The sequence below is a fragment of the Leucoraja erinacea genome, unplaced genomic scaffold (genome assembly GCF_028641065.1).
Source record: "Leucoraja erinacea ecotype New England unplaced genomic scaffold, Leri_hhj_1 Leri_438S, whole genome shotgun sequence".
NCBI lineage: Eukaryota > Metazoa > Chordata > Chondrichthyes > Rajiformes > Rajidae > Leucoraja > Leucoraja erinaceus.
Window position 1 is genome coordinate 37,813 of NW_026576339.1, and position 13,107 is coordinate 50,919.

Genomic DNA, 13,107 nt, shown 5'->3' on the forward strand with positions numbered 1-13,107 from the left:
ACACTGTATCACTCTATGACTAGTGTAGATGGGACATGTTGGCTAGTATGGGCAAGTTGGGCCGAAGGGCCTGTTTCCACACTGTATCACTCTATGACTCTATGTACACGTGGAGCACAGACTCATCCAGTCCGCGATCGTGGCAGGAGGCTGGCGAGTCTGTGAAACACGAGAGAAACAGGTTGCAGGGGACTCCTCAGTGCTGTTCCTTCCACCCCAGGTCCCCGATGTAGAGGGAGGGTATCCCTGCTTGGGGGGGGGGGGGGGGGGGTTACTAGGAACCCCACACTCCAATAACTGATGTGTCTCTTAAAGATAGCGGAGTCAGTGGATATGGGGAGAAGGCAGGAACGGGGTACTGATTGGGGATGATCAGCCATGATCACAGTGAATGGCGGTGCTGGCTGGAAGGGCCGAATGGCCTCCTCCTGCACCTATTGTCTGTTGAATGGCGAACTCGGAGGTGGAAGGAAGGAAATAGATTTACTCATTCTCGAGTGTGGGCCGTGTGTACAAGCTATTGAGGGAGTCCAGTGTAAGTTCACAAGCTTAATTCCCGGGATGGCGGGACTGTCATGTGCTGAGGGAATGGAGCGGCTGGGCTTGTACACTCTGGAGTTTAGAAGGATGAGAGGGCATCTCATTGAAACATATAAAAGTATTAAGGATTTGGACACGCTAGAGGCAGGAAACATGTTCCCGATGTTGGGGGAGTCCAGAACCAGGGGCCACACAGTTTAAGAATAAGGGGTAAGCCATTTAGAACAGAGATGAGGAAACACTTTTCACCCAGAGAGTTGTGAGTCTGTGGAATTCTCTGCTTCAGAGGGCGGTGGAGGCCGGAGACCCGGGTACACACGGTCGTCCACCTGTACCGTAACGGCCACGCGGTGACGGAGGACGAGGACGAGGCGTACAAGGGCCGCACGCAGCTCTTCAGCGAGCAGCTGGCCGTTGGCAACGTCTCGCTGCGGCTGGCCGGCGTGCGCTTGGCCGACGAGGGCGACTACCTGTGCATGGTGGAGCACGAGAGGACCATCGAGCAAGCAGCAGTCCCGCTGAAGGTCACCAGTGAGTTGCCCCATGATCCTGCCCCCTCCTCTCCTCCTCCCACCACCCCCAACCACCACCCACCACCCAGCGATCACCAGAGTCTTGGAGTCTAAAAACGGCCTGTCCCACTTAGGCGACTGCAGGCGACCGCCAAAATATTTTCACCAGAAGGACCTCTTTGCTCCTCTGCTCGTTGTTGCTGAAACATTTTCAACATGTTGAAACATTTTCGGCAACAGTGAGTATAGGAACAAAGAGGTCCTTCTGCAGTTGTACAGGGCCCTAGTGAGACCACACACTGGAGTAGTGTGTGCAGTTTTGGTCCCCTAATTTGAGCAAGGACATTCTTGCTATTGAGGGAGCCCAGCGTAGGTTCACCAGGTTAATTCCCGCGACTGTCATATGCTGAGAGAATGGAGCGGCTGGGCTTGTACAATCTGGAGTTTAGAAGGATGAGAGGGGGGCATCACATTGAAACATAAAAGATTACTGAGGGTTTGGACACGCTAGAGGCAGGAAACATGTCCCTGATGTTGGGGGAGTCCAGAACCAGGGGCCACTGTTTAAGAATAAATAGTAGGCCAATTAGAACGGAGATGAGGAAAAATATTTTCACCCAGAGAGTTGTGAGTCTGTGGAATTCTCTGCTGATAGAGAGCTAGATGGGCTCTTAAAGATAGCGGAATCAGGGGATATGGGGAGAAGGCAGGAACGGGGTACTGATTGGGGATGATCAGCTATGATCACATTGAATGGCGGTGCTGGCTGGAAGGGCCGAATGGCCTCCTCCTGCACCTACTGTGTATTGTCTATTGTAATGGCGACAATTTGGACTGCCGGCGTCATATCAGGGTCCCCGAAAGATTTTGAACATTTCAAAATTCCAGCAGCGACAAAAAAAAGTTGCGACACTTGAAAAAACACCGAGCGCCAATACGTCATCTCGTCATGTATCTTTCGGCAACCCTGATACGCCAGTCAATGGTACCGGCAGTCGCCAAAAAAATCGCCAAGTGGGACAGGCCCTTTAGAGTCTTGGAGTCCCACTTAGGCGATTTTTTAGGCGACTACAGGCGACTGCTAAAAGAATTTTCAACATGTTGAAAAACTTTCGGCCACAATGGCAACAATTTGGACTGTTGTAGGTTGTCGCCTGGTGGCGTAGGTTGTCGCCATTGCTGACATCGGTGAATTCCATTGTCCTAGTCACTGGCAGTCGCCTAAAATATTGTCCAGAAGTTCTATCCCACCTGCCGGCTTCATTAACTGACTTATCAGGGTCGCCGAAAGATTTTGAACATTTCAAAATCCAGCGGCAACAAAAATGTTGCGGCTCTTGAAAAAAAACACCGCGCGTCAATATCGCGTCGCGTATTTTCGGGGGTCTGGTACGTCAGTCAATAATGCCGGCATTCGCCGAAAACATCACTAATTGGGACTGGCCCATTAGTGACATGGAGTCTTGTGCACATAGTCTTAGAGTCTTAGAGACATAAAGAGTCTGAGAGGCGTTGAGTCTCAGCTTCATGACGTCTTAGAGGCAGCATCTTGGACATTCTCTGCCTCAGAGGGTGGTGGAGGCCGGTTCTCTGGAAACTTTCAAGAGAGAGCTAGATAGGGCTCTTAAAGATAGCGGAGTCAGGGGATATGGGGAGAAGGCAGGAACGGGGTACTGATTGGGGATGATCAGCCATGGTCACATTGAATGGCAGTGCTGGCTGGAAGTGCCGAATGGCCTCCTCCTGCACCTGTTGTCTAATGTCCTTCCTGGTCAACTGGTCCCTTGAGCCTCTAACACCAGGTCAACTGGTCCCTTGAGCCTCTAACACCTGGTCAACTGGTCCCTTGAGCCTCTAACACCTGGTCAACTGGTCCCTTGAGCCTCTAACACCAGGTCAACTGGTCCCTTGAGCCTCTAAAACCTAACACCTGGTCAACTGGTCCCTTGAGCCTCTAACACCTGGTCAACTGGTCCCTTGAGCCTCTAACACCAGGTCAACTGGTCCCTTGAGCCTCTAACACCTGGTCAACTGGTCCCTTGAGCCTCTAACACCAGGTCAGTGCTGGTGCAGGGTGTTGGTCATCCATTGTTGCCGTATTTCACTGACCGACCTCTCTCGCCACCGCAGGTTTGGGGACGCGTCCCACGCTCCGGTTGGAAGGTTACCACGACGACGGGATCCTGGTGCAGTGCAACTCCACGGGTTGGTTCCCCCTGCCCACCCTGCTCTGGACGGTCCAGGGACGCAAGGATGGTCTAGACGGCTCTGGCACACGGACCGCCAGGGATGCCGACGGCTTCTACCGTATCTCCAGCTCGGTGGAGGTGCGGCAAGGGCTGGCGGCCGTCTCGTGCCAGGTGCGGGCACCACTGCTGACGGAACTCCAAGTATCCCGGATCCACATCCCAGGTCAGGACACCGCACGCATCCGACGTCTGCGGGCATTGGGGCAGGTGGGCGCGGCGGGCATCGGTACTGTAAGTTCACGAGCATGCAGGTACAGCGGGCAGTGAAGAAAGCCAATGGCATGTTGGCCTTCATAACAAGAGGAGTTGAGTATAGGAGCAAAGAGGTCCTTCTGCAGTTGTACAGGGCCCTAGTGAGACCACACCTGGAGTATTGTGTGCAGTTCTGGTCCCCTAATTTGAGGAAGGACATTCTTGCTATTGAGGGAGCCCAGCGTAGGTTTACAAGGTTAATTCCCGGGATGGCGGGACTGTCATATGCTGAGAGAATGGAGCGGCTGGGCTTGTATACTCGGGAGTTTAGAAGGATGAGAGGAGATCTTATTGAAACATATAAGATTATTAAGGGTTTGGACCTGCTAGAGGCAGGAAACATGTTCCCGATGTTGGGGGAGTCCAGAACCAGGAGCCACAGTTTAAGAATAAGGGGTAATCTGTTTAGAACGGAGACGAGGAAAAAGCTTTTCACCCAGAGAGTGGTGAGTCTGTGGAATTCTCTACCTCAGAGGCCGGTTCTCTGGATGCTTTCAAGAGAGAGCTAGATAGGGCTCTTAAAGATAGCGGAGTCAGGGGATATGGGGAGAAGGCAGGAACGGGGTACTGATTGGGGATGATCAGCCATGATCACATTGAATGGCGGTGCTGGCTCGAAGGGCCGAATGGCCTCCTCCTGCACCTATTGTCTATTGTCCATTGGTGTAACACTCTATTCTCTTCCTCCCTTTGTCCGCAGATGAATTCTTCCCCAGAGTTTCCAAGTACTTCAGTGCTTTCATGGTGTTCCTGGTCTTTCTGCTCATCGTGCTGTTCGGTGGCAGCATTTATTACTACTGGAAGCGGAAGAAAACCAAGGGTAGGCTGTGAGCAGTTTTGGGTCCCCGTATCCGAGGATGGAAGTGTTGGCTCTGGAGAGAGTCCAGAGGAGGTTCACCAGAACGATCTTGCTATTGAGGGAGTGCAGCGTAGGTTCACCAGGTTAATTCCCGGGATGGCGGGACTGCCATATATTGGCGGTGCTGGCTGGATGGGCCGAATGGCCTACACCTGCAACTATTGTCTGTTGTATATTGATATGGATTGGATGCAGGCAGATAAGAGATGGCCTTGGCATCATGTTTAAGAAAGAACTACAGGTGCTGGAATAATCGAAGGCAGACAAAAATGCTGGAGAAACTCAGTGGGTCAGGCAGCATCTATGGAGCGAAGGAAATAGGTGACGATTCGGGTCGAGACCCTTGTTCAGACTGATGTGGGGGGGGGTAGAAGGAAGGAAGAGGAGGAGACAGTGGGCTGTGGGAGAGCTGGGATGGGGAGGGGAAGGAGAGAGAAAGCGCGTACTAAGCGTGTACTTAGCGTGAACTCCGCTTCCGTTTGGTCGCGCCAAACGCATGCAAGTGGGACAGGCCCTTTACTCCAGCATTTTGTGTCCACCCATAACACTGACGAATGGATGTATATACTCTGGGAATGTCGGGAGGGATTTTCTCAATCTTTTTCCACTGTATATATTTTTCAATATTCAAAATAAAGTTAATCTTTTAAAGAAAATCACTCACCTCTTTCTGCTAGTTTTACTTGCTCTATGGAGCGAAGGAATAGGTGATGTTTCGGGTTGAGACACTTCTTCAGACTGGCTTCATGTACAGCATAGACATATTGGGCCGAAGGGCCTGCTGTTGAGTTGCCCACTTCTATGTTGTATATTCAGGAAGGAGATGAGGAGGAATTTCTTTAGTCAGAGGGTGGTGAATCTGTGGGATTCTTTGCCACAGACAGCTGTGGAGGCCACAGGCCAGTAGATATTTTTAAGGCGGAGATAGATAGATCCTTAATTGCTAAGGGTGTCAGGGTGTTACGGGGAGAAGGCAGGAGAATGGAGTTGGTAGTGTGTGTGTGCCCCGGTGTGTGTGTGTGTGTGCCCCTGTGTGTGTGTGTGCGTGTGTGTGTGCGTGTGTGTGTGCCCCTGTGTGTGTGTGCGCTTGTGTGTGTTTGTGTGTATATCTGCCCGTGTGTGTGCCCCTGTGTGTGTGTGCGTGTGTGTGTGTATGTATGTCTGCCCCTGTGTGTGTGTGCTTGTGTGTGTGTGTGTGCGCGCATGTGTGTGTGCGCGTGGATGTCATGAGTGTGTTTGCGTGTGTGTGTGTGCGCGTGTGTGTGCATGTGTGTGTGAATGTGTGTAACTGCGAGTGTGCGTGAGTGTGTGTGTGTGCGCGTGGATGTGCATGCGTGCGCGTAAGTGCATGTGTGTGTGCGCGTGGATGTGCATGAGTGTGTGTCTGCGTGAGTGTGTGTGTGTGCGCGTGCATGCATGTGTGTGTGAGTGTGTGTGTAAGTGTGCGAGTGTGTGTGTAAGTGTGCGAGTGTGTATTCATGTTGTATAAGAAATGAGTACCAACCTTGTTTTTTCTCTTGCAGAGTTGTACAAACGGCCGACACTGGAGAGTAAGTAAATCTATTTCTTTCCTTCCACCTCCGAGTTCTCCATTCAATAGACAATAGGTGCAGGGCCTGTGCAGTTGTACAGGGCCCTAGTGAGACCACACCTGGAGTATTGTGTGCAGTTTTGGTCCCCTAATTTGAAGAAGGACATTCTTGCTATTGAGGGAGCCCTGCGTAGGTTCACCAGGTTAATTCCCGGGATGGAGGGACTGTCATATGCTGAGAGAATGGAGCGGCTGGGCTTGTACACTCTGGAGTTTAGAAGGATGAGAGGGCTTCTCATTGAAACATATAAGATTATTAAGGGTTTGGACACGCTAGAGGCAGGAAACATGTTCCCGATGCTGGGGGAGTCCAGAACCAGGGCCACACATTTTAAGAATAAGGGGTCGGCCATTTAGAACGGAGATGAGGGGAAAAAAATTCACCCAAAGAGTTGTGATTCTGTGGAATTCTCTGCCTCAGAGGGCGGTGGAGGCCGGTTCTCTGGATACTTTCAAGAGAGAGCTAGATAGGGCTCTTAAAGATAGCGGAGTCTGGGGAAAAGGCAGGAACGGGGTACAGATTGTGGATGATCAGCCATGATCACATTGAATGGCGGTGCTGGCTCGAGGGGCCGAATGGCCTACTCCTGCACCTGTTTGCAATGTTTTCTAAAGAAGGCGCTGGGGCAGGGCTCGGGTAACGAGGGGAAGATGGAAGGTTCTAGAACCTATTGTCCATTGTCTATTGGTTACATAATGCTCGCACCTTAACCTGTTGCCAATAAGGGCCTTGTCTGAAGATGTATTTTCTGTTCTTTACAGAACACAAGACGATATGCGACGCTGTAGGTAAGAAAGTTACATTCTATCTGCTTCAGATCTTGCGTCAAGGAATACTTGGTCAAATGAATGAGTTGATGTTGATGTGAATGGTCCATTCTGTGTGATAGGGGAGGTGCTAACACAGTGCGGTGATCAATGAGGGGTGGTCTATTCTAGGGGGCATGAAGGGGGATGTCTTCTTGCCCACCCTCTGCTTCTCTTCCCTTGCCAAGTTCGAACCTTGAAAACACGTGATTTACAGAGACCTGTTACCCACGCAGTCACTGGGAGAACATGCAAAGCACACGGACGCACGCACACACACACACACACACACACACACACACACACACGCACACGCATCACCGGTTCCTCGCTCCCCTTCCAGGGAGATGCTAAATGCATTTCGTTGTCTCTGTACTGTACACTGACAATGACAATTAAAATTGAATCTGAATCTGAATCTGACACACACACAGACACACACACACACACACACACACACACACACACACACACACGCATACACACACACACATAGACACACATATACACAGACACAACACGTACACAGACACACACACACAGACATAGACACACACACACACAGACACACACACACAGACACACACACACACACACACACACAAACACAGACACACACACACACACACACACACGCATACACACACACACCCACACACACACACACACACACACACACACACACACAGACACACACACACACACACACACACACACACACACACACACACACACACACACACACACACACACACACACACACACACAGACACACACACAGACACACACACACACAGTCACACACACACACACACACAGACACACACACACAGACACACACACACACACACACACACACACACACACACACACACACACACACACAGACACACACACACACACACACACACACACACACACACATACACACACACACACACACAAACACAAGACACCGACACAAACACAGACACACACAAACACAGACACACACACACACACAAACACGCACACACACAGACACACACACACACATACACACACACACACACACACACACACACGCACACACACACACACACACAGATAGACAGACACCTTGTGTGGAATAGGCAGGAACTGGGAATGATAATTTTCGTTTAGAGATACAGCACGAAACAGGCCCTTCGGCCCACCACGTACGTGCCCACCAGCGATCCCCGCACATTAACACTCTCCTACACACACTAAGGGGCAATGTTACATCTATACCAGGCCAATTAACATACAAACCTGTACGTCTTTGGCATGTGGGAGGTAACGGAAGATCTCGGGGAAAACCCAAGTGGAGAACGTGCAAACTCCGCAGAGACAGCACCGGTAGTCGGGATTGAGCCTGGGTATCGAGAGAAGCGGCGGGTAGTTCAGCTGACTGTCGGAAGGCTCGGTGTACGTCGGGAATAAGGAAGAGATCTCGGCTCATACTGACATCTCTCTCTCTCTCTATTTCAGATGAATTGGAGCTTTTTACAGGTGAGTGCTCACCTTTACCTGGACGTGTCTAGATCAGACACTCGTCCTCATCACCTGGGAAGATGCTCCCTCGCAGGGCCATCTCTCTCAAGTGTCCGTGCCGACCAGCGATCCCCGCACATGAACACAACCCTACACACTAGGCACAATTTACAATTTACAGAAGCCAATTAACCTGCAAACCTGCACGGCTTTGGAGTGTGGGAGGAAACCGGAGCACCCAGGTCACGGGGAGAACGTGCAAACTCTGCACAGACAGCACCCGTAGTCAGGATGGAACCCGGGTCTCTGGGGCTGTGAGGCAGCAGCTCTACCCGCTGCTCCACCATGACACCCCGCATCTGTCCAAATGTCTTCTACAACCCATCATTGTACTCGTTTCCACAGCTTCCTCTGGCAGCTAGACAATAGGTGCAGGAGTAGGCCATTCGGCCCTTCGAGCCTGCACCGCCATTCAATGTGATCATGGCTGATCATCCCTAATCAGTGCCCCGTTCCTGCCTTCTCCCCATATCCCCTGACTCCGCTATCTTTAAGAGCCCTATCTAACTCTCTCTTGAAAGTATCTAGAGAACCGGCCTCCACCGCCCTCTGAGGCAGAGAATTCCACAGACTCACAACCCTCTGTGTGAAAAAGTTTTTCCTCATCTCCGTTTCAAATGGCCTACCCCATATTCTTAAACTGTGGCCCCTGGTTCTGGACTCCCCCAGCATCAGGAACATGTTTCCTGCCTCTAGCGTGTCCAAACCCTTAACTGTCTTATATGTTTCAATGAGATATCCTCTCATCCTTCTAAACTCCAGAGTGTACAAGCCCAGCCGCTCCATTCTCTCAGCATATGACAGTCCCGCCATCCCGGGAATTAACCTGGTGAACCTACGCTGGGCTCCCTCCATAGCAAGAATGTCCTTCCTCAAATTAGGGGACCAAAACTGCACACAATACTCCAGGTGTGGTCTCACTAGGGCCCTGTACAACTGCAGAAGGACCTCTTTGCTCCTATACTCAACTCCTGACTGAGTGAAAAAAGTTGCCCCTGACCTCCCTCTACAATGTGTGCCCTCTCACCTTACGGTTGTGGCCAGACAGGAGTCATATAACACCAGCTGATGACGATGGAAGCTAGGTCCTCTAATGAACCTGTCCCACTTAGGCGACTACAGGTGACTAGACTGTCTCCACATGGTCGCTGGTGTGTCGCCTGTATGGTCGTGTGTCATCTCTTAAAGTCGCCCAAAGAGTCGTAGCGTCTTTCTGGTCGACGATGGATTTTCGATATGTTCACCTGTAGATGTTTGTAGGTCAATGAATTGCCGTGGGGAATTTGTCCCGTATTTTGACCTTTTGTCCCTTATTTGGGAGTGGGAATGTTGGCAAACCTAACGTGGAGAGAGAGACCTGCTGGGCTGCACGCCAAAATATAACTGATGTTGTACCTTAGTACATGTGATAATGAAGAATCCTTGACCAACCCACTGATGGCAATCTTTGTTTTATTGCAGAGCTGGAGAGGACTTTGTGTACTGAAGGTAAAGACTCGAATGTTATAAACCCGTGGCCCCTCCATCTGTGCCCCCCCTGCCTCCCCCCCCCCCACCCTGCTCTCCCCCCCAAAACACAATTCTGCACCCCCCCCCACTCTGCCCCCCCCCCCCCCTCCCTGTGCTCCTATACCAACCCCCCAATTCTGCTTCACCACCCTCCCCCCCCACTCACTGCTCTCCCCCCCCCCAGGATAGAGAAGTGGTTGGCAGACAGGAAACAAAGAGTAGGGATTAACAGGTCCCTTTCAGAATGGCAGGCAGTGACTAGTGGGGTACCGCAAGGCTCGGTGCTGGCAGTGACCAGCTCGGTGCTGGGACCAGCAGTGACTAGTGGGGTACCGCAAGGCTCGGTGCTGGGACCAGCAGTGACTAGTGGGGTACCGCAAGGCTCGGTGCTGGGACCAGCAGTGACTAGTGGGGTACCGCAAGGCTCGGTGCTGGGACCAGCAGTGACTAGTGGGGTACCGCAAGGCTCGGTGCTGGGACCAGCAGTGACTAGTGGGGTACCGCAAGGCTCGGTGCTGGGACCAGCAGTGACTAGTGGGGTACCACAAGGCTCAGTGCTGGGACTGCAGCTATTTACAATATACATCAATGATTTGGATGAAGGGATTCAAAGTAACATTAGCAAATTTGCAGATGACGCAAAGCTGGGTGGCAGTGTGAACTGTGAGGAGGATGCTATGAGGATGCAGGGTGACTTGGACAGGTTGGGGGAGTGGGCAGATGCAGTTTAATGTGGATAATTGTGAGGTTATCCACTTTGGTTGCAAATTATTAACTAAAAAGTAACAATTTTTTTCATCACAAGTATTTTTTTACTCGTGAAGTTTTATCAACAGTGTGAAAAAATGTCCAGGAGTTAAAAAATATTTGTGATGAAAAAAATTGTTACTTTTTACTCGTAGAAGCTCGTGAACATACTCGTGGACAGGGGCTTAAATCTTCTCTGTATCCTATCCAGTTTGACAACATCGTTTCTGTACCAGGGTAACCAAAACGGAAAACACAATACTCCAAATTTGGCCTCACGAATGTCGTGTCAAGTTGGGAAAAGGGGAAGTACAACGGGATCTGGGGGTCCTTGTACATCAGTCACTGAAAGTAAGCATGCAGGTTACAGCAGGCAGTGAAGAAAGCGAATGGCATTTTGGCCTTTATAATAAGAGGAGTTGAGTATAGGAGCAAAGAGGTCCTTCTACATTTGTACAGGGCCCTAGTGAGACCACACCTGGAGTATTGTGTGCAGTTTTGGTCTCCACATTTGAGGAAGGACATTCTTGCTATTGAGGGAGTGCAGCGTAGGTTCACCAGGTTAATTCCCGGGATGGCGGGACTGTCATATGTTGATAGAATGGAGCGGCTGGGCTTGTACACTCTGGAGTTTAGAAGGATGAGAGGAGAGAGAGTTTAGTTTAGAGATACAGGGCAGAAACAGGCCCTTCGGCCCACCGGGTCAGCGCCGACCAGCGATGCCCACACACTAACACTATCCTACACACACTAGGGACAATTTTTACATTTACCAAGCACCATTAGCCATATAACAATTACAACACGGAAGCAGGCCATTCAGCCCTTCTAGTCCGTGCCGAACACTTATTCTCCCCTAGTCCCATCTACCTGCACTCAGACCATAACCCTCCATTCCTTTCCCATCCATATACCTATCCAATTTATTTTTAAATGATAAAATCGAACCTGCCTCCACCACTTCCACTGGAAGCTCATTCCACACAACTACCACTCTCTGAGTAAAGAAGTTCCCCCTCATGTTACCCCTAAACTTCTGTCTCTTAATTCTCACATCATGTCCTCTTGTTTGAATCTTCCCTACTCTCAATGGAAAAAACTTATTCACGTCAACTCTGTCTATCCCTCTCATCATTTTAAAGACCTCTATCAAGTCCCCCCATTAACCTTCTGCGCTCCAAAGTATAAAGACCTATCTTGTTCAACCTTTCTCTGTAATTTAGTTGCTGAAACCCAGGCAACATTCTAGTAAATCTCCTCTGTACTCTCTTTATTTTGTTGACATCCTTCCTATAATTAGGCAACCAAAATTGTACACCCTACTCCAGAAATGGCCTCACTAATGCCTTGTACAATTTTAACATTACATCCCAACTTCTATACTCAATGCTCAGATTTATAAAAGCCAGCACACCAAAAGCTTTCTTTACCACCCTATCTACATGAGATTCCACCTTCAGGGAACTATGCAAAGTTATTCCTCGATCCCTCTGTTCAACTGCATTCCTCAATTTGCTACCATTTACCATGTACGTCCTATTTTGATTTGTCCTGCCAAGATGTAGCACCTCACACTTATCAACATTTAAACTCCATCTGCCATCTTTCAGCCCACTTTTCCAAATGGCCTAAATCTCTCTGTAGACTTTGGAAATCTACTTCATTATCCACAACACCACCTGTCTTAGTAGCATCTGCATACTTACTAATCGATCATTGATGGATATGACAAACAACAGTGGACCCAACACAGATCCCTGTGGCACCCCACTAGTCACTGGCCTCCAACCTGACAAACAGCCATCCACCATTACTCTCTGGCATCTCCCATTCAGCCACTGTTGAACCCATCTTGCTACTCCACCATTAATACCCAACAATTGAACCTTCTTAACCAACCTTCCATGAGGAACCTTGTCAAAGGCCTTACTGAAGTCCATATATACAACATCCACCGCTTTACCCTCATCAATTTCCCTAGTAACCTCTTCAAAAAATTCAAGTCAAACATGACCTTCCAGGCACAAATCCATCTTGACTGTTCCTAATTAACCTACAAACCTGCACGTCTTTGGAGTGGGAGTAAACGGAAGATCTGGGTGGGAAGACTGTGTGGGATCAATGAATCCTGGGCACCAGTTAGGACTGCAAATATCCTGGACAGGCTCGGCTCATAAGACTAGCCTCCTGAAAGTAAGCATGCAGGTACAGCAGGCAGTGAAGAAAGCGAATGGCATGTTGGCCTTCACAACAAGAGGAGTTGAGGATAGGAGCAAAGAGGTCCTTCTGCAGTTGTACCGGGCCCTAGTGAGACCACACCTGGAGTATTGTGTGCAGTTTTGGTCTCCAAATTTGACGAAGGACATTCTTACTATTGAGGGAGTGCAGCGTAGGTTTACCAGGTTAATTCCCGGGATGGCGAGAATGTCATATGCTGAGAGAATGGAGTGGCTGGGCATGTACACTCTGGAGTTTAGAAGGATGAGA

At 50.0% G+C, this 13,107-nt stretch overlaps 1 protein-coding gene across 1 annotated transcript in view; it reads left to right on the top strand.

Annotated features, from left to right (window-relative positions):
* Nucleotides 1-830: 830 nt before the first annotated feature.
* The window catches only part of LOC129693830 (butyrophilin-like protein 2), a gene marked incomplete at its 5' end in the record, with an annotated part of 55,707 nt that continues 43,430 nt past the window's right edge, over nucleotides 831-13,107 (top strand). The window contains 7 exons of the mRNA XM_055630578.1: nucleotides 831-1,071; nucleotides 3,183-3,464; nucleotides 4,254-4,373; nucleotides 5,936-5,962; nucleotides 6,766-6,792; nucleotides 8,302-8,322; nucleotides 9,826-9,852. Of these exons, the coding sequence (XP_055486553.1) occupies nucleotides 831-1,071; nucleotides 3,183-3,464; nucleotides 4,254-4,373; nucleotides 5,936-5,962; nucleotides 6,766-6,792; nucleotides 8,302-8,322; nucleotides 9,826-9,852 (745 nt within the window). The remainder of the gene's footprint in view (nucleotides 1,072-3,182; nucleotides 3,465-4,253; nucleotides 4,374-5,935; nucleotides 5,963-6,765; nucleotides 6,793-8,301; nucleotides 8,323-9,825; nucleotides 9,853-13,107) is intronic.